Raw genomic sequence first — 20,969 nt, 5'->3', positions numbered from 1 at the left:
GCCACCAGATTGTCCCCCTTCGAATGCCAGTTCGGTTACAACCCTCCATTATTTCCAGAGGAAGAGGCGCAAGTTGGTGTTCCCTCGGCCCAGCGCTTTGTCCAACGCTGTAGGCGGACCTGGAAGAAGGCCAGGCGTACCCTCCTTCGGACCTCCCAGAGATACCAAAGTCAGGCTAATCGACACCGCCGGACGGCCCCTAGTTTCCGAGCTGGTCAGAGAGTTTGGTTGGCCACTAAGAACCTGCCCCTCCGGGTCGAATCCAAGAAGCTTTCCCAGAGATACATCGGCCCTTTCCGCATAGCTAGAAAAGTTAACCCTGTTTCGTATCGTTTGGTTCTCCCTCGCTCCCTTAGAGTTAACCCCACTTTCCATGTTTCACTCCTTAAACCTGTCTTGTCTTCTCCCTTTGCCCCCCCACGCAGACCCCCGCCACCTCCCAGGATCATTGACGGCCAGCCAGCCTACACAGTCCGCCGGATACTGGACTCCCGGAGGGTCCAGAACTCTCTGCAGTATCTGGTGGACTGGGAGGGCTACGGGCCAGAGGAGCGCTCCTGGGTTCCAGCCAGGGACATCCTGGACCCAGGTTTGATCCGAGATTTTCGCACCCTGGGGCCAGGGTGTTCTGGAAGGAACGTCAGGAGTCGTTCCTAGAGGAGGGGGTCCTGTCAGCTTCCTGCCTCCTGTTTGTCTCCGGGCCTCTAGAGGTCATCTGTGTTCCCCTCTGCCTTAGTTCTTCCTCGTGTGTGTCAGCTTCCTGCCTCCTGTTTGTCTCCGGGCCTCTAGAGGTCATCTGTGTTCCCCTCTGCCTTAGTTCTTCCTCGTGTGTCCTAATTAGCTTGATCCAGGTCACCTGTGCCTTGTTTCCCCTTGTGTATTTTAGCTGTGTGTTTTCCCCTTGTGTCTCACTTGGTTATTGAGTCCTGGCTATGTGTCTCCTGCTTTGTCCCACCGTGTTTGTCCAAGTAAGCTGTTCTAAGTTGTCTTTAGTTTGGTTTTCTCCCCTCGTGGAGCTATTTTGTTTTGCCTCCTGTTTTGTTTGCATTAAATCTACTTGCCTGGAGTATTGCCTTGGGTGTTTCATTTGGGTCCAACTACACCTCCTCTGTGGCTAAGGGGTAGTACCCCCAGCTCTCCACATCTGTGACCGGAGTTCAAGCCCTGTTTGTGACAGTTGTAGGGGTTTAATGGCACAGGCAGGGAGCCCAGCCAACAGCGAGTTGCAGTAATCCAGACGGGAGATGACAAGTGCCTGGATTAGGACCTGTGCCGCTTCCTGTGTAAGGCAGGGTCGTACTCTCCGAATGTTGTATAGCATGAACCTGCAGGATCGGGTCACCGCCTTGATGTTAGCGGAGAACGACAGGGTGTTGTCCAGGGTCACGCCAAGGCTCTTCGCACTCTGGGAGGAGGACACAACGGAGTTGTCAACCGTGATGGCGAGATAATGGAACGGGCAGTCCTTCCCCGGGAGGAAGAGCAGCTCCGTCTTGCCAGGGTTCAGCTTGAGGTGGTGATCCGTCATCCATACTGATATGTCTGCCAGACATGCAGAGATGCGATTCGCCACCTGGTTATCAGAAGGGGGAAAGGAGAAGATTAGTTGTGTATCGTCAGCGTAGCAATGATAGGAGAGGCCATGTGAGGATATGACAGAGCCAAGTGACTTGGAGTATAGGGAGAAAAGGAGAGGGCCTAGAACTGAGCCCTGGGGGACACCAGTGGTGAGAGCACGTGGTGCGGAGACAGCTTCTCGCCACGCCACTTGGTAGGAGCGACCGGTCAGGTAGGACGCAATCCAGGAGTGAGCCGCGCCGGAGATGCCCAGCTCGGAGAGGGTGGAGAGGAGGATCTGATGGGTCACAGTATCAAAGGCAGCAGACAGGTCTAGAAGGACAAGAGCAGAGGAGAGAGAGTTAGCTTTAGCAGTGCGGAGAGCCTCCGTGACACAGAGAAGAGCAGTCTCAGTTGAATGACCAGTCCTGAAACCTGACTGGTTTGGATCAAGAAGGTCATTCTGAGAGAGATAGCAAGAGAGTTGGCTAAAGACGGCACGCTCAATAGTTTTGGAAAGAAAAGAAAGAAGGGATACTGGTCTGTAGTTGTTGACATCAGTGGGATCGAGTGTTGGTTTTTTGAGAAGGGGAGCAACTCTCGCTCTTTTGAAGACGGAAGGGACATAGCCAGCGGTCAAGGATGGGGGGGAGGATTCAGCAGTGAGGAGAATGTGGCAAAGAGCTTCCTAGGGTTAGAGGCAGATGCTTGGAATTTAGAGTGGTAGAAAGTGGCCTTAGCAGCAGAAACAGATGAAGAAAATGTAGAGAGGAGGGAGTGAAAAGATGCCAGGTCGGCAGGGAGTTTAGTTTTCTTCCATTTCCGCTCCGCTGCCCGGAGCTCTGTTCTGTGAGCTCGCAATGAGTCATCAAGCCACGGAGCTGGAGGGGAGGACCGAGCCGGCCGGGAGGATAGGGGACACAGAGAGTCAAAGGATGCAGAAAGGGAGGAGAGGAGGGTTGAGGAGGAAGAATCAGGAGATTGGAGGGAGAAGGATTGAGCAGAGGGAAGAGATGATAGGATGGAAGAGGAGAGAGTAGTGGGAGAGAGAGAGCGAAGGTTGCGGCGGCGCATTACCATCTGTGTAGGGGCAGAGTGAGTAGTGTGGGAGGAGAGCGAGAGAGAAAAGGAAACAAAGTAGTGGTCGGAGACATGGAGGGGAGTTGCAGTGAGATTAGTAGAAGAGCAGCATCTAGTAAAGATGAGGTCAAGCGTATTGCCTGCCTTGTGAGTAGGGGGGGACGGTGAGAGGGTGAGGTCAAAAGAGGAGAGAAGTGGAAAGAAGGAGGCAGAGAGAAATGAGTCAAATGTGGACATAGGGAGGTTGAAATCCCCCAAAACTGTGAGGGGTGTGCCATCCTCAGGAAAGGAACTTATCAAGGCGTCAAGCTCATTGATGAACTCTCCAAGGGAACCTGGAGGGCGATAGATGACAAGGATATTAAGCTTAAATGGGCTAGTGACTGTGACAGCATGGAATTCAAATGAGGAGATAGACAGATGGGTTAGGGGAAAAATTGAGAATGTCCACTTGGGAGAGATGAGGATTCCTGTGCCACCACCCCTCTGACCAGATGCTCTCGGGGTATGCGAGAACACATGGTCAGACGAGGAGAGAGCAGTAGGAGTAGCAGTGTTTTCAGTGGTAATCCATGTTTCCGTCAGCGCCAGGAAGTCGAGGGACTGGAGATTAGCATAGGCTGGGATGAAGTCAGCTTTGTTGGCAGCAGAACGGCAGTTCCAGAGGCTGCCTGAGACCTGGAACTCCAGGTGTGGGGTGCGTGCAGGGACCACCAGGTTAGAGAGGCAGCAGCCACGCGGTGTGGGGCGTTTGTGTAGCCTGTGCAGAGAGGAGAGAACAGGGATAGGCAGAGGCATAGTTGACAGGCTGTAGCAAATGGCTACAATAATGCAGAGGAGATCGGAATGAAATGAACTAAACATCTGGGAGAGTAGAGAGCAGGGCCTCCCTCACTCTCCCAGATGTTTAGTTCCCTCCCTCTCAGCGTGGCGTCTGTCTCACGCCTTCACCTATCAAAGCTTTATTCACACCGGGCTGTCATGATGCAGTTGCCTTGAATCTGGACAAGCTTTGTGTGTGTGTGTGTGTGTGTGGGGGGGGGGGGTATTGGTGTGTGGCTGTGTGTGTGGGGGGAGGGGGCGTATTGGTGTGTGGCTGTGTGTGTGTGTGGGGGGAGGGGGGCGTATTGGTGTGTGGCTGTGTGGGGGGCGTATTGGTGTGTGGCTGTGAGTGTGGAGGGGGCGTATTGGTGTGTGGCTGTGTGGGGGGGGGGGGGGGGGGGGGGGGCGTACTGAAAAAGAACAAGAACGTCTACATTCCTGAACTCAATAACACCAATACAACAGAAAAAACTGACAAATTATGTAGTTGATTACACTTTACATAGTGTCATAGTACTGAAGTGGATATAGTGGAGCAAGTCATAGTACTGAAGTGGATATAGTGGCGCAATAGAAGTAGTTATGTAGGGTGCTGACTACAATTGCTCATATTGCTATATATGAACTACTTTACTAGATGTTGCTCTTCTACTAATCTCACTGCAACTCCCCTCCATGTCTCCGACCACTACTTTGTATCCTTTTCTCTCTCGCTCTCCTCCAACACTACTCACTCTGCCCCTACACAGATGGTAACGCGCCGCCGCAACCTTCGCTCTCTCTCTCCCCACTACTCTCTCCTCTTCCATCCTATCATCTCTTCCCTCTGCTCAATCCTTCTCCCTCCAATCTCCTGATTCTGCCTCCTCAACCCTCCTCTCCTCCCTTTCTGCATCCTTTGACTCTCTGTGTCCCCTATCCTCCCGGCCGGCTCGGTCCTCCCCTCCAGCTCCGTGGCTTGATGACTCATTGCGAGCTCACAGAACAGAGCTCCGGGCAGCTGAGCGGAAATGGAAGAAAACTAAACTCCCTGCCGACCTGGCATCTTTTCACTCCCTCCTCTCTACATTTTCTTCATCTGTTTCTGCTGCTAAGGCCACTTTCTACCACTCTAAATTCCAAGCATCTGCCTCTAACCCTAGGAAGCTCTTTGCCACATTCTCCTCACTGCTGAATCCTCCCCCCCATCCTTGACCGCTGGCTATGTCCCTTCCGTCTTCAAAAGAGCGAGAGTTGCTCCCCTTCTCAAAAAACCAACACTCGATCCCACTAATGTCAACAACTACAGACCAGTATCCCTTCTTTCTTTTCTTTCCAAAACTATTGAGCGTGCCGTCTTTAGCCAACTCTCTTGCTATCTCTCTCAGAATGACCTTCTTGATCCAAACCAGTCAGGTTTCAGGACTGGTCATTCAACTGAGACTGCTCTTCTCTGTGTCACGGAGGCTCTCCGCACTGCTAAAGCTAACTCTCTCTCCTCTGCTCTTGTCCTTCTAGACCTGTCTGCTGCCTTTGATACTGTGAACCATCAGATCCTCCTCTCCACCCTCTCCGAGCTGGGCATCTCCGGCGCGGCTCACTCCTGGATTGCGTCCTACCTGACCGGTCGCTCCTACCAAGTGGCGTGGCGAGAAGCTGTCTCCGCACCACGTGCTCTCACCACTGGTGTCCCCCAGGGCTCAGTTCTAGGCCCTCTCCTTTTCTCCCTATACACCAAGTCACTTGGCTCTGTCATATCCTCACATGGCCTCTCCTATCATTGCTACGCTGACGATACACAACTAATCTTCTCCTTTCCCCCTTCTGATAACCAGGTGGCGAATCGCATCTCTGCATGTCTGGCAGACATATCAGTATGGATGACGGATCACCACCTCAAGCTGAACCCTGGCAAGACGGAGCTGCTCTTCCTCCCGGGGAAGGACTGCCCGTTCCATTATCTCGCCATCACGGTTGACAACTCCGTTGTGTCCTCCTCCCAGAGTGCGAAGAGCCTTGGCGTGACCCTGGACAACACCCTGTCGTTCTCCGCTAACATCAAGGCGGTGACCCGATCCTGCAGGTTCATGCTCTATAACATTCGGAGAGTACGACCCTGCCTTACACAGGAAGCGGCACAGGTCCTAATCCAGGCACTTGTCATCTCCCGTCTGGATTACTGCAACTCGCTGTTGGCTGGGCTCCCTGCCTGTGCCATTAAACCCCTACAACTCATCCAGAATGCCGCAGCCCGTCTGGTGTTCAACCTTCCCAAGTTCTCTCACGTCACCCCCCTCCTCCGCACACTCCACTGGCTTCCAGTTGAAGCTCGCATCCGTTACAAGACCATGGTGCTTGCCTATGGAGCAGTGAGGGGAACGGCACCTCCGTACCTTCAGGCTCTGATCAGTCCCTACACCCAAACGAGGGCATTGCGTTCATCCACCTCTGGCCTGCTGGCTCCCCTTCCTCTGCGGAAGCATAGTTCCCGCTCAGCCCAGTCAAAACTGTTCGCTGCTCTGGCACCCCAATGGTGGAACAAGCTCCCTCACGACGCCAGGACAGCGGAGTCACTCACCACCTTCCGGAGACATTTGAAACCCCACCTCTTTAAGGAATACCTGGGATAGGATAAAGTAATCCTTCTACCCCCCCCCCCCCCCCCAAAAAAAAATAATAATTGTAAAGTGGTTATCCCACTGGCTATAGGGTGAATGCACCAATTTGTAAGTCGCTCTGGATAAGAGCGTCTGCTAAATGACGTAAATGTAAATGTAAAACTCTAACCCTATCTCTAATCCTAACTCTAATCCTAACTCTAACCATATCTCTAATCCTACCTCTAACCCTGTCTCTAATCCTAACTCTAACCCTGTCTCTAATCCTAACTCTAACCCTATCTCTAATCCTAATTTTAACCCTGTCTCTAATCCTAACTCTAACCCTGTCTCTAATCCTAACTCTAACCCTATCTCTAATCCTAATTTTAACCCTGTCACTAATCCTAACTCTAACCCTGTCTCTAATCTTAACTCTAACACTATCTCTAATCCTAACTCTAACCCTGTCTCTAATCCTAACTCTAACCCTGTCTCTAATCCTAACTCTAACCCTGTCTCTAATCCTAACTCTAACCCTAACTCTAACCCTATCTCTAATCCTAACTCTAACCCTGTCTCTAATCCTAACTCTAACCCTGTCTCTAACCCTGTCTCTAATCCTAACTCTAACCCTAACTCTAATCTTAACTCTAACACTATCTCTAATCCTAACTCTAACCCTGTCTCTAATCCTAACTCTAACCCTGTCTCTAATCCTAACTCTAACCCTGTCTCTAATCCTAACTCTAATCCTATCTCTAATCCTAACTCTAACCCTATCTCTGTGTAAAGGACCCCTATAAAAGACCATTAACCACAAAAGGTGGTGCAGCTTTACTGATAAAACATACAACTCAAAAACTGGAGGGGCTTTATTGCCTGGAGGGGCTTTATTGACTGGAGAGGCTTTATTGATGAAACATGTAACTCACTGACTGAACAGGGTTGTCATGTTTATTGTGAAACTAACTGGGCCAAAAAAAAGCTTTAAGCTTCTCGTAAAAACAAAATGGTCTCCACAGTGAATAAAAGCAAATAATTAAACCGAATAGAGGACAGGTCTGTGTGACTATAGGGTTGGGTTGCTGTCTACAGTATGGATTTAAGCAGGGCAGATGAGGGTCAAGCCTTTGTCCCACTCTATATAACAGGATCTGAGCTCAAAGCTGTAATAAAGACTGTTGCCTCACCGGCTATATATGCAGGTGTCTGTGCCTCAGCCTATCGTTCAGCTGTCTCCTGAAACACTTTCAATACAATCTGAAACTTTTCTTCGTTTTTGAGACCGTCATGTACCCATGCTACTAAACTTCTTGAAATATCTAATGTGGTATCTTGCTAGCAGCTGCAAATTAAGGTGTTGACTGTCTTAGTAATTAACTGTTATTGACAGACAGAGCTTATGGTTGTCTTGGTAATTAGCTGTTATTGACAGACAGAAGGTGATGGTTGTTTTAGTAATTAACTGTTATTGACAGACAGAGCTGATGGTTGTCTTGGTAATTAGCTGTTATTGAGAGACAGAAGGTGATGGTTGTCTTAGTAATTAGCTGTTATTGACAGACAGAAGGTGATGGTTGTCTTGGTAATTAGCTGTTATTGACAGACAGAATGTGATGTTTGTCTTAGTAATTAGCTGTTATTGACAGACAGAAGGTGATGGTTGTCTTGGTAATTAGCTGTTATTGAGAGACAGAGCTGATGGTTGTCTTGGTAATTAGCTGTTATTGACAGACAGAGCTGATGGTTGTCTTGGTAATTAGCTGTTATTGAGAGACAGAAGGTGATGGTTGTCTTAGTAATGAACTGTTATTGACAGACAGAGCTGATGGTTGTCTTGGTAATTAGCTGTTATTGAGAGACAGAAGGTGATGGTTGTCTTAGTAATTAGCTGTTATTGACAGACAGAAGGTGATGGTTGTCTTGGTAATTAGCTGTTATTGACAGACAGAATGTGATGTTTGTCTTAGTAATTAGCTGTTATTGACAGACAGAGCTGATGTTGTCTTGGTAATTAGCTGTTATTGACAGACAGAAGGTGATGGTTGTCTTGGTAATTAGCTGTTATTGACAGACAGAAGGTGATGGTTGTCTTGGTAATTAGCTGTTATTGACAGACAGAGCTGATGTTGTCTTGGTAATTAGCTGTTATTGACAGACAGAAGGTGATGGTTGTCTTGGTAATTAGCTGTTATTGACAGACAGAAGGTGATGGTTGTCTTAGTAATTAGCTGTTATTGACAGACAGAAGGTGATGGTTGTCTTAGTAATTAGCTGTTATTGACAGACAGAAGGTGATGGTTGTCTTGGTAATTAGCTGTTATTGACAGACAGAAGGTGATGGTTGTCTTGGTAATTAGCTGTTATTGACAGACAGAAGGTGATGGTTGTCTTGGTAATTAGCTGTTATTGACAGACAGAAGGTGATATAATTGTCTTAGTAATGAGCTGTTATTGACAGACAGAAGGTGATGGTTGTCTTGGTAATTAGCTGTTATTGACAGACAACAGGTGATGCTTGTCTTGGTAATTAGCTGTTATTGACAGACAGAAGGTGATGGTTGTCTTGGTAATTAGCTGTTATTGACAGACAGAAGGTGATGGTTGTCTTGGTAATTAGCTGTTATTGACAGACAGAGCTGATGGTTGTCTTGGTAATTAGCTGTTATTGACAGACAGAAGGTGATGGTTGTCTTGGTAATTAGCTGTTATTGACAGACAGAAGGTGATGGTTGTCTTGGTAATTAGCTGTTATTGACAGACAGAAGGTGATGGTTGTCTTGGTAATTAGCTGTTATTGACAGACAGAAGGTGATGGTTGTCTTAGTAATTAGCTGTTATTGACAGACAGAAGGTGATGGTTGTCTTGGTAATTAGCACACCACACACACACACACCAAACACACACACAAACACACACACACACACACACCACACACACACACACACACCAAACACACACACACACACACCAAACACACACACACACACACCAAATACACACACACACACACACACCACACACACACACCAAACACACACACACACATACACACACACACACACACACACACACACCAAACACACACACACACACACCAAACACACACACACACACACACACACACCAAACACACACGCACACACACACACCACACACACACACCAAACACACACACACACACACACCACACACACACACACACACACAAAACACACACACACACACACACCAAACACACACACACACCAAACACACACACACACACCAAACACACACACACACACACACCAAACACACACACACACACCAAACACACACACACACACACACACACCACACACCACACACACACACACACACACACACCAAACACACACACACACACACACACACACACCAAACACACACACACACCAAACACACACACACACACACCAAACACACACACACACCAAACACACACACACACACCAAACACACACACACACACACACACACACCAAACACACCACACACACACACCAAACACACACACACACACACCACACACACACACACACACACACACACCACACACACACACACCAAACACACACACACACACCAAACACACACACACCAAACACACACACCAAACACACACACCAAACACACACACACACACACACACACCAAACACACACACACACACCAAACACACACACACACACACCAAACACACACACACCAAACACACACACATACACACACACGCACGCACACACACTCACACACACCAAACACACACACACACACACCACACACACACACACACACACACACACACACACACCAAACACACACACACACACCAAACACACACACACACACACCAAACACACACACACACACCAAACACACACACACACCAAACACACACACACACACCAAACACACACACCAAACACACACCAAAGATCTGTCTTCTGAGCAGCAGGTGTCCAGACTGACAGGCTAAGCTCTCATCAAAATACACAACCTGAGTCCCAAATAGCACCCTGTTCCCTATTTAGTGCACTACATTTGACCAGGGTCAGTAGAGCTCCGGTAAAAAGTAATGTCCTATATAGGGAATAGGGTGCCATTTGGGACGCATTATAAGGGCACTAGGTTCATGGAAGGATACAGGTCCTACTATGGTCTTCCTTCACACAGACTAACAGTCTTTTCATAGAGGTCCTATTCAAACATGTTAGTGTTTTAAAGAGAGCGGTATTGAAACAAGGTTACACAAGGTTAGATCGTCACTTGATTTAATGCTACAGATTAGCCTGTATTGTCTAATGCAGTTGATGAAAGATATCATAAATGACCTATACTCTAAAGTACATTGTGATGAGCTCCTATTGGGAATAGACTGCAGGTTATTGACTCTTGGTCTGAGAACAGAACGAGCAAAAAGACTCGTTCTCCATCCACCCTAGACTTTTAAAGCCACAGGGTTCGTAACATAATTAGAAAAAGTTTACGAGAAACGAGAAAGTTTAATGGCGGCCGGAAGACAGGGTGGTGCGGCAGGTGCCGCTTCTCATTCGAATGCTGTAATTTTATCTAAACCATCAGGTGTACGCCGACCCCAGCTAAGTAACTCATGCAAAGAGTTAAAGCGCAATTATGTGTTTTATCTCCAGTACTCTGCCATGATTGTCAGTTATGTAGCTGCTCTACTGATAATCTCAGTGCGTCCTTGCTGGGATGACACAATCAGTCTACTACCGGAGAATATTAACACCAAACACAAACACATTGGTTCACCGTTCCACGGGAGCGGACAGTACACAGCATACCATAATGTTCTGAATAATGGCCAAGTCTACCTCGCTCCTTATTCTACTGAACCGCTTAGGCGCAACAAACACAAGTCCAACATTTATCGGAAACTGTTAAACTACCTGTTCACTACTCTCCTGCACTCCGGGGATGTGCAACTCAATCCTGGGCCCAACATCACCGAGCCAGCGATACGCACCGGAGTGGAGGGCGGTGGATTGCCTCGTCCACTGATCGTCGCCGCTGTGGAGGTGGGTGAGTGCTATGGTCCTGTGGTTTCTCTCGACTCACCCGGCTCCAGGATGGATTTTGACTCTTCAAACATACCAAAGTCGCTAAATGCGATCCCTGACTCTGCTTCTGGTATGCAAGCTGTTTTAATTAGTTTCCCGCATCCAGTGCAGGCGGGAGGGATTGTTAATTGCGCTACCGAGCTGCCCCTAATCAAAACGAAACAAAACGGCCTAAACCCAGCCGTCAGAAAACACAGAAAATTTAATTTTTTTCAATGTGTCAATCACTCTCGAGTCATCTGGGACCCACGAGCTAAGCCCAAGGGACTACTAGGGGGGCACTTGAACATTCGTAGTGTCATTCCAAAAAGTGATCAAATTCAACATCTACTCACAGACTCCAACCTTGACTTTCTCTGCCTCTCAGAGACATGGCTCCATAGAAACTCTCCATCTGCTGCTTTGATTGTGCCTGGCTACAATGTTTTCAGGAGAGACAGGACTGAAGGAAGAGGAGGGGGTGTGATGATTTATATTAAAGAACATATCCGATGTAAACAAATTGAGTGGTCATGTGATAATGAACTAGAATGTATTGGCCTGAACATTACACTGTCTCCCCAAATGTCTTTTACCCTCATTGGAATGTATAGGCCACCTTCCACCAAAAGTGTGTTTTTTGATCAGATTAATAACATGCTTAGGGAATGTGATTTTGGGAAAGAGGTCATCTTAATGGGAGATTTTAACATTAATTATGAAGACAAGTGTTGTAGGAAAACCCTCAAACGGATCACTAATACCTTTGACCTTACACAGCTAGTTAAAGGGCCAACCAGGGTGACTTGTTGCTCTAAAACACAGATTGATTTGGTGTTCAGTAATAAACCAGAGAGAGTGACTAAATCATTCAATATGGTTACTGGGCTATCTGATCATAATCTGACACTTATAGCCAGAAAGCTGTCTAAGAGCAGGTTTAACCTCTCTACTGTTAGAAAGCCTGATCAACTAAGAATACCTAAGAGTGAATTAAGCTATTTTGAAAATGCAATTAAGGGAATTAACTGGAATGATCTCTTGTCCTATGCAGACGTGGAAGCTGATAGTCAAGTTTTTCTATCCACAATCCAGACTACATTAAATGGTTTCCTAAAGAAAATCAAATCCAAACCTGGCCAAAAGAGCACTCTTCCTTGGCTAAATGGAGAAATCTGGAAATTGATGAAAGAACGAGATTATTATCTAAAAATAGCCCTAAGATCCAAATTAGAGCATGACAGACGTAGGTTTACCATGTTGAGAAATAAGGTGATGAAAGAAATCAGACAGGCCAAGGCAAACTTTTTTATTAACATAATTGATGAAGCAAAGGGAAATTCTAAACTGATCTGGGAGAATCTAAAAAAGTTAACAGGGAAAGACCATAGTAACACTGCAAAAAGACTAGAAATCATGGTGAATAACAATCTAACACAGGATGCAGTCGAAATAGCAATAGCCTTCAATTCCTACTTTATTGACTCTGTCAGGGTACTGACACAGAACCCCTCCACTGGTTTCTTGGGCTCAGTGCTAGTAAATGATGCTCAACCTGTCTTCATCATAAGGGAGGTTTCTGAGTCAAAGGTAGACAAGGTGATTAGCTCACTAAAGAACTCTAAAGCCAAAGATGTGTTTGGGATGGACTCTACCTTTCTTAAAAACTACAAAGAGTCACTCATTGGCCCCATTACTAAGGTCACCAACACATCTATTGGTCAGGGGGTGTTTCCAAGGGTATGGAAGTCGGCCATAATAACGGCCATCTTTAAATCAGGCGACCCTGCTGATGTGAGTAACTACAGGCCCATTAGTATACTACCTGTGGTGTCAAAGATTGTTGAAAAGTGTGTAGCAGAACAACTGATTGCCCACCTCAACAACAGCCCCTTCACATTACATTCCATGCAGTTTGGCTTCAGAGCGAAACACTCCACAGAAATGGCCAACTGCTTTTTTCTGGAAAATGTGAAGTCCAAGATGGACAAAGGGGGCGTTGTTGGGGCTGTGTTTCTGGACCTAAGGAAGGCTTTTGATACTGTTAACCATGAGATTCTCATCACAAAACTGTCCAAGTTAAAGTTTTCCCCCGATGCCTTGAGATGGATGAAATCATACCTTGAAGGCAGAACCCAGTGTGTCAGAGTGAGCAATGAGCTGTCGCCCACTCTTAGCTATGATGTGGGTGTGCCCCAAGGGTCAATACTGGGGCCCCTCCTGTTCAGCCTGTACATTAATGATCTGCCTTCTGTCTGTACTGGGTCTGAAGTTCAAATGTATGCAGATGATACAGTGATATATGTGCATGCAAAGAGCAAACAACAAGCTGCACAAGAACTCACTACTGTAATGGTCCAGGTTACGAAGTGGCTCAGTGACTCGTGTTTGCATCTCAATGTGAAAAAAACTGTTTGCATGTTCTTCACAAAGAGGGCAACAGATGCTACTGAGCCAGAAGTCTATGTGTCAGGGGAGAAGCTCCAGGGGGTATCTGATTTTAAGTACCTTGGCATCATACTTGATTCCAACCTCTCTTTTAAAAAGCATGTGAAAAAGGTAATTCAAATAACCAAATTCAACCTAGCTAATTTCCGATTTATACGAAATTGTTTGACTACAGAGGTAGCAAAACTGTACTTCAAATCTATGATACTCCCCCACTTAACATACTGCTTGACTAGTTGGGCCCAAGCTTGCTGTACAACATTAAAACCCATTCAGTCTGTCTACAAACAGGCTCTCAAAGTGCTTGATAGGAAGCCCAATAGCCATCATCACTGTCACATCCTTAGAAAGCATGAGCTCCTGAGTTGGGAAAATCTTGTGCAATACACCGATGCATGTCTTGTATTCAAGATCCTAAATGGCTTGGCTCCCCCTCCACTCAGTATTTTTGTTAAACAGAAAACCCAAACATATGGCAGCAGATCCACAAGGTCTGCCATGAGAGGTGACTGTGTAGTTCCCCTAAGGAAAAGCACCTTTAGTAAATCCGCTTTTTCTGTGAGAGCTTCCCATGTCTGGAATACACTGCCATCAGACACACATAACTGCACCACATATCACACTTTCACAAAATGCTTGAAGACATGGCTAAAGGTCAATCAGATTTGTGAACATGGTCCCTAGCTGTGTGTTGCCGCTTTCCATGTCTGTTGTCTGTAACTTGTGAGGTGTGGAAACACTTTGTTGCTTTTATGAATTTTGTCTTGCTGCTTTTTGTTCTATGTTGCTCGGTCTGTATGCTACGTCTTGTTTGTCCTATGTTGCTATGTCTGTATGCTACGTCTTGCTTGTCCTATGTTGCTATGTCTGTATGCTATGTCTTATTCTATGTTGTTATTGTCTATATTGTAATTGTTTTTAATAACCTGCCCAGGGACTGCGGTTGAAAATTAGCCGGCTGGCTAAAACCGGCACTTTTACTGAAACGTTGATTAATGTGCACTGTCCCTGTAAAAATAAACTCAAACTCAAACTCAAACTCAAACTAGTGAAAAGTCTTGCTCCACACGTCACTAGTGTACTCTACAGTATATGCTGTAGACATGCATCCCAAATGGCACCCTATTCCCTATATAGTGCAGTACGTTTGACCAATGCCCTATGGAGTGCCATTTGGCCCTTGGTCAAAAGTAGTGCACTATATAGGGAATAGGGTGCCATGCTCTGGTCAAAAGTAGTGCACTATATAGGGAATAGGGTGCCATTCTCTGGTCTAAAGTAGTGCACTATATAGGGAATAGGGTGCCATTCTCTGGTCTAAAGTAGTGCACTATATAGGAAATAGGGTGCCATTCTCTGGTCTAAAGTAGTGCACTATATAGGGAATAGGGTGCCATTCTCTGGTCAAAAGTAGTGCACTATATAGGGAATAGGGTGTCATTCTCTGGTCAAAAGTAGTGCACTATATAGGGAATAGGGTGCCATTCTCTGGTCTAAAGTAGTGCACTATATAGGGAATAGGGTGCCAATCTCTGGTCAAAAGTAGTGCACTATATAGGGAATAGGGTGCCATTCTCTGGTCAAAAGTAGTGCACTATATAGGGAATAGGGTGCCAATCTCTGGTCAAAAGTAGTGCACTATATAGGGAATAGGGTGCCATTCTCTGGTCAAAAGTAGTGCACTATATAGGGAATAGGGTGCCAATCTCTGGTCAAAAGTAGTGCACTATATAGGGAATAGGGTGCCATTCTCTGGTCAAAAGTAGTGCACTATATAGGGAATAGGGTGCCATTCTCTGGTCAAAAGTAGTGCACTATATAGGGAATAGAGTGCCATTTGGGATGCAGACAAACTGTAGCTATAACACTGGAATGGTGCAATAATAATTATACTCTGGTACCGTTTCTTGTAGCCTCCTGTTGAGATTGGCTTTCTTCCATTGAGGGAGGCTGAAGCTGGCAGCAGCAACTGACGGCAGGTCATACCCCTCATAGGTGCTGGAGGGCAGAGGTCAACGCCTAAGAGACAACCCACTATGAACTCCGATCTGAGGGGGGTCGGCTGGCTCCTATTATCTGACGTACTAGCTTCGTCCCAAACGGCAGCCTGTTCCCTATATAGTGCACTACTTTTGACCAGGGCTCATAGGGTACATGGATAGTGTTCCATTTGGGATGCAAACACTGCGGACTGTAACCTACCAGCTGATCTCCCTCAGTGTAATAAGAGTTATGCGCGGGGATAGACTTAGCTATTTGGGGGCCCGTTTCAAAATGCTACTGGGGGGGTCCCCTACCCCAAAAAGGGAAATGTTCCCGCATAAATGAAGTTTTATGATGACTAATAACCTGGTATTAAAAAGACCTCTTCGGTTCCTGTGTTTCAGTACAGTTGGGACCCGGAGTAGAGGGGCTGAAATATTCCTGATAAGCTGCTTACTTACCCGAAGGCCCAGACGCGAGCGGGGGCTGCTCACTTGAAGGCACAGGGGCGAGCGGCGGCGTGGGAAATCTCCTTGCGAAGGGTATAGTGGTGGAGGTGGCCCAACCGGTGGGCCTTATAGTCCCTGGGCAGGGGAGATATGGCGCCTCTGGGCTTCAGGGGACGCTCATCTGGAAGCTTTACTAAGAGGATGTATGTCAACAGAATTGTGTGGAAAACAACATTGGCTCAGATTATAGAAGGTAAAGCCCCAGTTGAATGTGTTGCAGGTCCAAACAACTGTGGTGCCTGGAAAGGTTTAATAATAATAATAATAATATATTGTTTACACACAATAAACAACTGCTGCTAAGTCACCATATGATGTTCCTATTGTAATAGCAGGCCTGCAATCGAGCATGAACAAGCCTAAACAAATGCAAAACTTTGGCCCTCGGGAAAATACAATTGCTGAGGTCGCCATCTACTGGTAACATTCTGTAGTCACACCCTCCTAATGTTTCCTGACATTTTACATTGCGCATGTTAAAAGGCTGGTGGTGTCTTGTGTCATAGGGTTAGGGTTAGAATCTTATCTCCTATACACCCATGTCATGAGTCAGTAATAACGAAACAACCGTTACCTCTGAAATCATCCTGCTGTCATTCTTCCATTTCTGATGGAACAGAAAGTGTCTCCCACAGACAGTTATTATCTGAGGTGCCCAGCCTGGACAAAATAGACACCTCTCTGCCCAGGTAAGAGGAAGAAGACCTGTACAAAATGTAAATGACATTCAATATGAGGCCAACATTAATATGCCTTCAACTGAATGGAGTAGCGTCTAATAATATAGCAGTGCACTACTTTCATATAGCTCTGGTCAAAAGTAATGCACTATAACGGGGAATAGGGTGCCATTTGGGACGAAAACATTCTCTTATAAACTCACTTCCCCCTCTACAATACCATTGGAATCCATTCCATCCCTTGAGTCGAGAATTTCAAACAAAAAGGCATGTCTTGGAATTCAGCTGATACAGTCAGGTAGGAAGAGGAATATTCAGCTGATACAATCAGGTAGGAAGAGGAATATTCAGCTGATACAGTCAGGTAGGAAGAGGAATATTCAGCTGATACAGTCAGGTAGGAAGAGGAATATTCAGCTGATACAGTCAGGTAGGAAGAGGAATATTCAGCTGATACAGTCAGGTAAGAAGAGGAATATTCAGCTGATACAGTCAGGTAGGAAGAGGAATTCTTATTTTCCTTTTTCAGGAATTATATTTGATATCTATTCAATTATTTTATTTGCATGAAATGAGTTATTTCCCATAATTATGAACGTTTTGATAGTTTTATTCCCGAGCTAGGCCTAGCAGAGAACTTACTGTACAGTCTGCATGCCTCCACCTGACAGAGAAAGAGGACCACAAATAACAAATTATTTCCTCTTTCAGCAATGAAACTGCTAGGGCCAGTTTCCCGGACAGAGATTCTCTATTGAGTTTGCTTTTTAGTCCATGACTAGGCTTAATCTGTGTCCCGTGAAACCACCCCCTAATGTTCAATAGTCAGAAATGTCATGGTTGAATCGGTACCTGTGGAAACTCTTGAAATGCCCCAGTGGTCTCTTGGTTTTGATCGGAGGAGCCTCCAATAACAATCACAGGCCTACAGAGAGAGAGGTATCACACAATGACATCAACTGACAAGCTGAGACAACAAGAAATTGGAGTCCTCTGATCATTTTTTGCAGTGTGCGGATAGCATCCCTTCTTTTGAAAGGACCACTGAACATGAGTAGTAGGGTCTTCTGTTTGTGGAGTTCTAGCATACCAGCAGTTCATGTTAGCGTTGGCCATTCCACCAAGTGCATGGATGAGTCCCGGTCCAGACACAACCAGACACGCACCTGGACTGGAGAGGAACAGACAGACAGAGGGACAGACAGGAAGACAGGCAGACACACACACAAAGGGTCAGACAGCCAGGCAGACATAATTAGCAATGCAAAAAAGCTATGAAACGGACCCTCACACACTACACGCTCCTGTAGTCTATGTAAGGGTAGTTAATATCACATGATTTAGGGAGAGCTGGTTTAGTATAGTGTGGAGAGAGTAGTCTCCCTGGGCAGACGGGTCGCTTCCCACATTAACAATGTTTTAACATAGGTCTGGGATTTCAGAGAGGAGAGACAGTATCTCTAAAGCTCTCTCCTAATGAGAATCCTCCTACCGTCCAGTGAGGTAACCAACAGCAGACGCAGCATAGCAAGCCTGTTGGATGACGCATTACAACAACATATCAGTATTACTGGTGTCTCCACAACCAAATCACATCAAAAATGTCATGAGAAGATTCTGAATTCATAAAAAATAAAAAGATGGCTTACGGCTTGTTCATTGCGCATTCCCACATACTTGATTCCTGAGGCTTGAGCTGCCATAGCTACTTCAATGACTGGAACACCAACTATTCCAAACATATATTCTACATTCTGTAGAGAGATACGTGTAGATACACTATATTTACATTAAAAATAAAACAAATTTAGTCATTTAGCAGACGCTCTTATCCAGTGAGTGCATACATTTTCATACTGAATTGTATATGAATTGTTACAATGTAGTTTAGATTTTCTTTGCATTGACACACACTTTGGCATGCATCAACAAGGGAGTTAACATATGCTATTCCACATAAACATCTAAATGTTTTGCTACAACAATATTCATAGTTAGCTATACCAGTGCAATGACCTTTGGCACACTTTCACAACTCGTAGTGCTACATTCTCACTGCCAAGGACATGATCAGCGACTAATATATTCTTAGCAACACGGTTACACAGTATAACACTGTTTTATATAAATTGCACACACTTTATCTGAGCTTTTAGTGCCTCTGCAATGAGCTGAGCCCCAGTCACATCTTCCATTATTATTGTCGAGAAATCTGTTCAAAGTGCAAACGAGGTTAGCAAGGAATTCTTGGACTTGTTGTTCAGTAGCTTATAAATCGTGTTTAGATCTCTTGCAAATCATTAGTTTTTGTCTGCTTTCCAGCATGCATTACATGAGTAGCTACAAGCGATAGGTATTTTGATAGCCACTTACTCCACAAAGTTAAAATTTGAGTGACAGGATTTCTTCTGGCACTACTGCTCCTGTCTAAAGTATAACACGTTAATACCCCTTCCGGGTTCACGGCCAATCACATGAGCCGTGCTTCTTCTTCGTCTTCTTTTTCTTCTTCAGTGGGGTTTATAGGCAGTCGGCATCCAACGTTATGGTGCATTACTGCCCCCTGCTGTACTGCAGTGTGGACATGAGCCGTGCAAGAGCAGTCATGAATATTTAATAAACTAGTAGCCTTTTTCTTTTTGTATTGCAAGAAATACATAACAAGCCCTCAATATGTGTTCAGTGGCGGCTCCTGAAAAAATTCTCAGGGGGGGCAATTTTTCTGATGATTTAGGTGACCTACACACATTTTTAAAAAGATATGTCCAGCAACAACATGAAGACAGGGGCAGCATATAAGTCAATACCAGAAGCATTTATTGACTGATCTCAAAAGTGTTGGCTTACAAAAGCAAAATAAGTTATCACAGTAAAAATAATCAAGGGTGTTCTTTCACATTCCTCAACACTGCATAAACAATATGTATGGCTTTGTAAAAATGAACAACCATATTCTGGCCAATTGTATAGATTTGTAAATATGAACAACCATATTCTGGCCAATTGTATAGATTTGTAAAAATGAACATGAACAGATTTTTTATTTTTTTGAATGGCAGTACCTTTCAAACATGTCTGCTTGCAGTAAGGTAGCACTCACAAGGTGGCCAGAGAAAGAGAACCTTTCTTTGGTGTGATCCAGGATGGTGTTGCAGACCTCTTCAGACAGCCTCTGCTTCTCCTCTTCTCTCAAAGCTGTTCTGGGTCTTTTGGCTCCTGTTGCTTCTTGCAGCTGCTGTTGAGAGGAGTCCCTGAAGGCAAACAGACCAATGTGTTTGTTGGCTTTGTACAGTATTGTTGTCTATGTGATGCACAGGTATATGCAATGTATCCATGTATAGTACAAATACTTCAGTTCCACTTAAAATGGGCAGGGATGCATAAAGTCTTTAGTGTTTAAGTTAGCCTTTGTGTCTCACATAGCCTGGATGTTCAGCACAGTATACAGTGGTGCTCATAAGCTTATGATCCCATGCTAAAGTTGACTAAAAAGAGGAATAAAAAAGAAAAGAAAATTGGTGTCCTTAAAGGTTGGATTTTCCAACTTTTTTAATTAAGTCATTAAGATCAATTTCCAAAAGATGATTTTTTTATTTTTTTATTCCTCTTTTTAGTCAGCTTTAGAATGTGTTCATACACTTATGAGCACCACTGTACAGTACACATAGTATATAAAATAAGATAGATTACACCACTGGCCATATATAATGAGAATAATGTAATTTCAAACACAAATGCAGTCTCCTTTCATGCATACATTTTCAAATAAAGCTCTGCTTTGAGAAAGATCGAATGATATTGTTTAATCTTTATCTTACCTTATGGCCTGCACACTGCTTGCGAAGCTGTCGAGGGCACGTTTGATAAAGACAGCATCGATGTCCTTCTTCTGTAGCTTCTGGTACGGTGGGCTGGTCAAATGAACCCAATGAACCCGTCCGGATGGCTTCAAAACATTCTATGAGGTCGTCTCGATTCTCGTAGACAGTGTTCACGACTCTGCTGTTGCTAACCTCATCGTTGTGGCGGCGGACAGCTAGCCTGTATCCCTCATCCAGTTGAGTGGCAATATTCACTCTCCCCAAAGCAGACAATCTCAAACAGCTATCAATGTGGGTCTTTGACAGCTCATTTTTCTTAATCTTTTCTGAAAGATGGTGCATGTCGGTTACACCAGTCGCTGTCCAAGCGGTGCTGTCTGCCGTGCCGCCTTCAGGGTGAAAGAG

General features: G+C 45.4%; 1 protein-coding gene across 9 annotated transcripts in view; it reads right to left on the bottom strand.

The window, feature by feature from the left end:
- The window catches only part of LOC311138475 (2-hydroxyacyl-CoA lyase 1-like), a 35,376-nt gene extending 16,195 nt beyond the window's left edge, over window positions 1-19,181 (bottom strand). For 2 of the 9 annotated variants that reach the window (XM_084173165.1, XM_084173167.1), the window contains exons 1-8: window positions 18,883-19,110; window positions 18,393-18,522; window positions 18,236-18,276; window positions 17,834-17,914; window positions 17,596-17,668; window positions 17,386-17,407; window positions 16,638-16,768; window positions 16,016-16,191 (exon numbers count right to left, since the gene is read on the bottom strand). In XM_084173165.1, the coding sequence (XP_084029291.1) occupies window positions 16,045-16,191; window positions 16,638-16,768; window positions 17,386-17,407; window positions 17,596-17,668; window positions 17,834-17,914; window positions 18,236-18,276; window positions 18,393-18,522; window positions 18,883-18,938 (681 nt within the window). In that variant the 5' untranslated portion in view covers window positions 18,939-19,110 and the 3' untranslated portion in view covers window positions 16,016-16,044. The other 7 variants (XM_084173164.1, XM_084173166.1, XM_084173169.1 and 4 more) reach the window with 7 other exon arrangements.
- Window positions 19,182-20,969: the final 1,788 nt, after the last annotated feature.

The sequence above is a fragment of the Coregonus lavaretus genome (genome assembly GCF_964263955.1).
Source record: "Coregonus lavaretus genome assembly, chromosome: 12".
NCBI lineage: Eukaryota > Metazoa > Chordata > Actinopteri > Salmoniformes > Salmonidae > Coregonus > Coregonus lavaretus.
The sequence above is the reverse complement of the archived record's forward strand: the minus strand, read 5'-3'. Positions and strand labels throughout refer to the sequence as shown.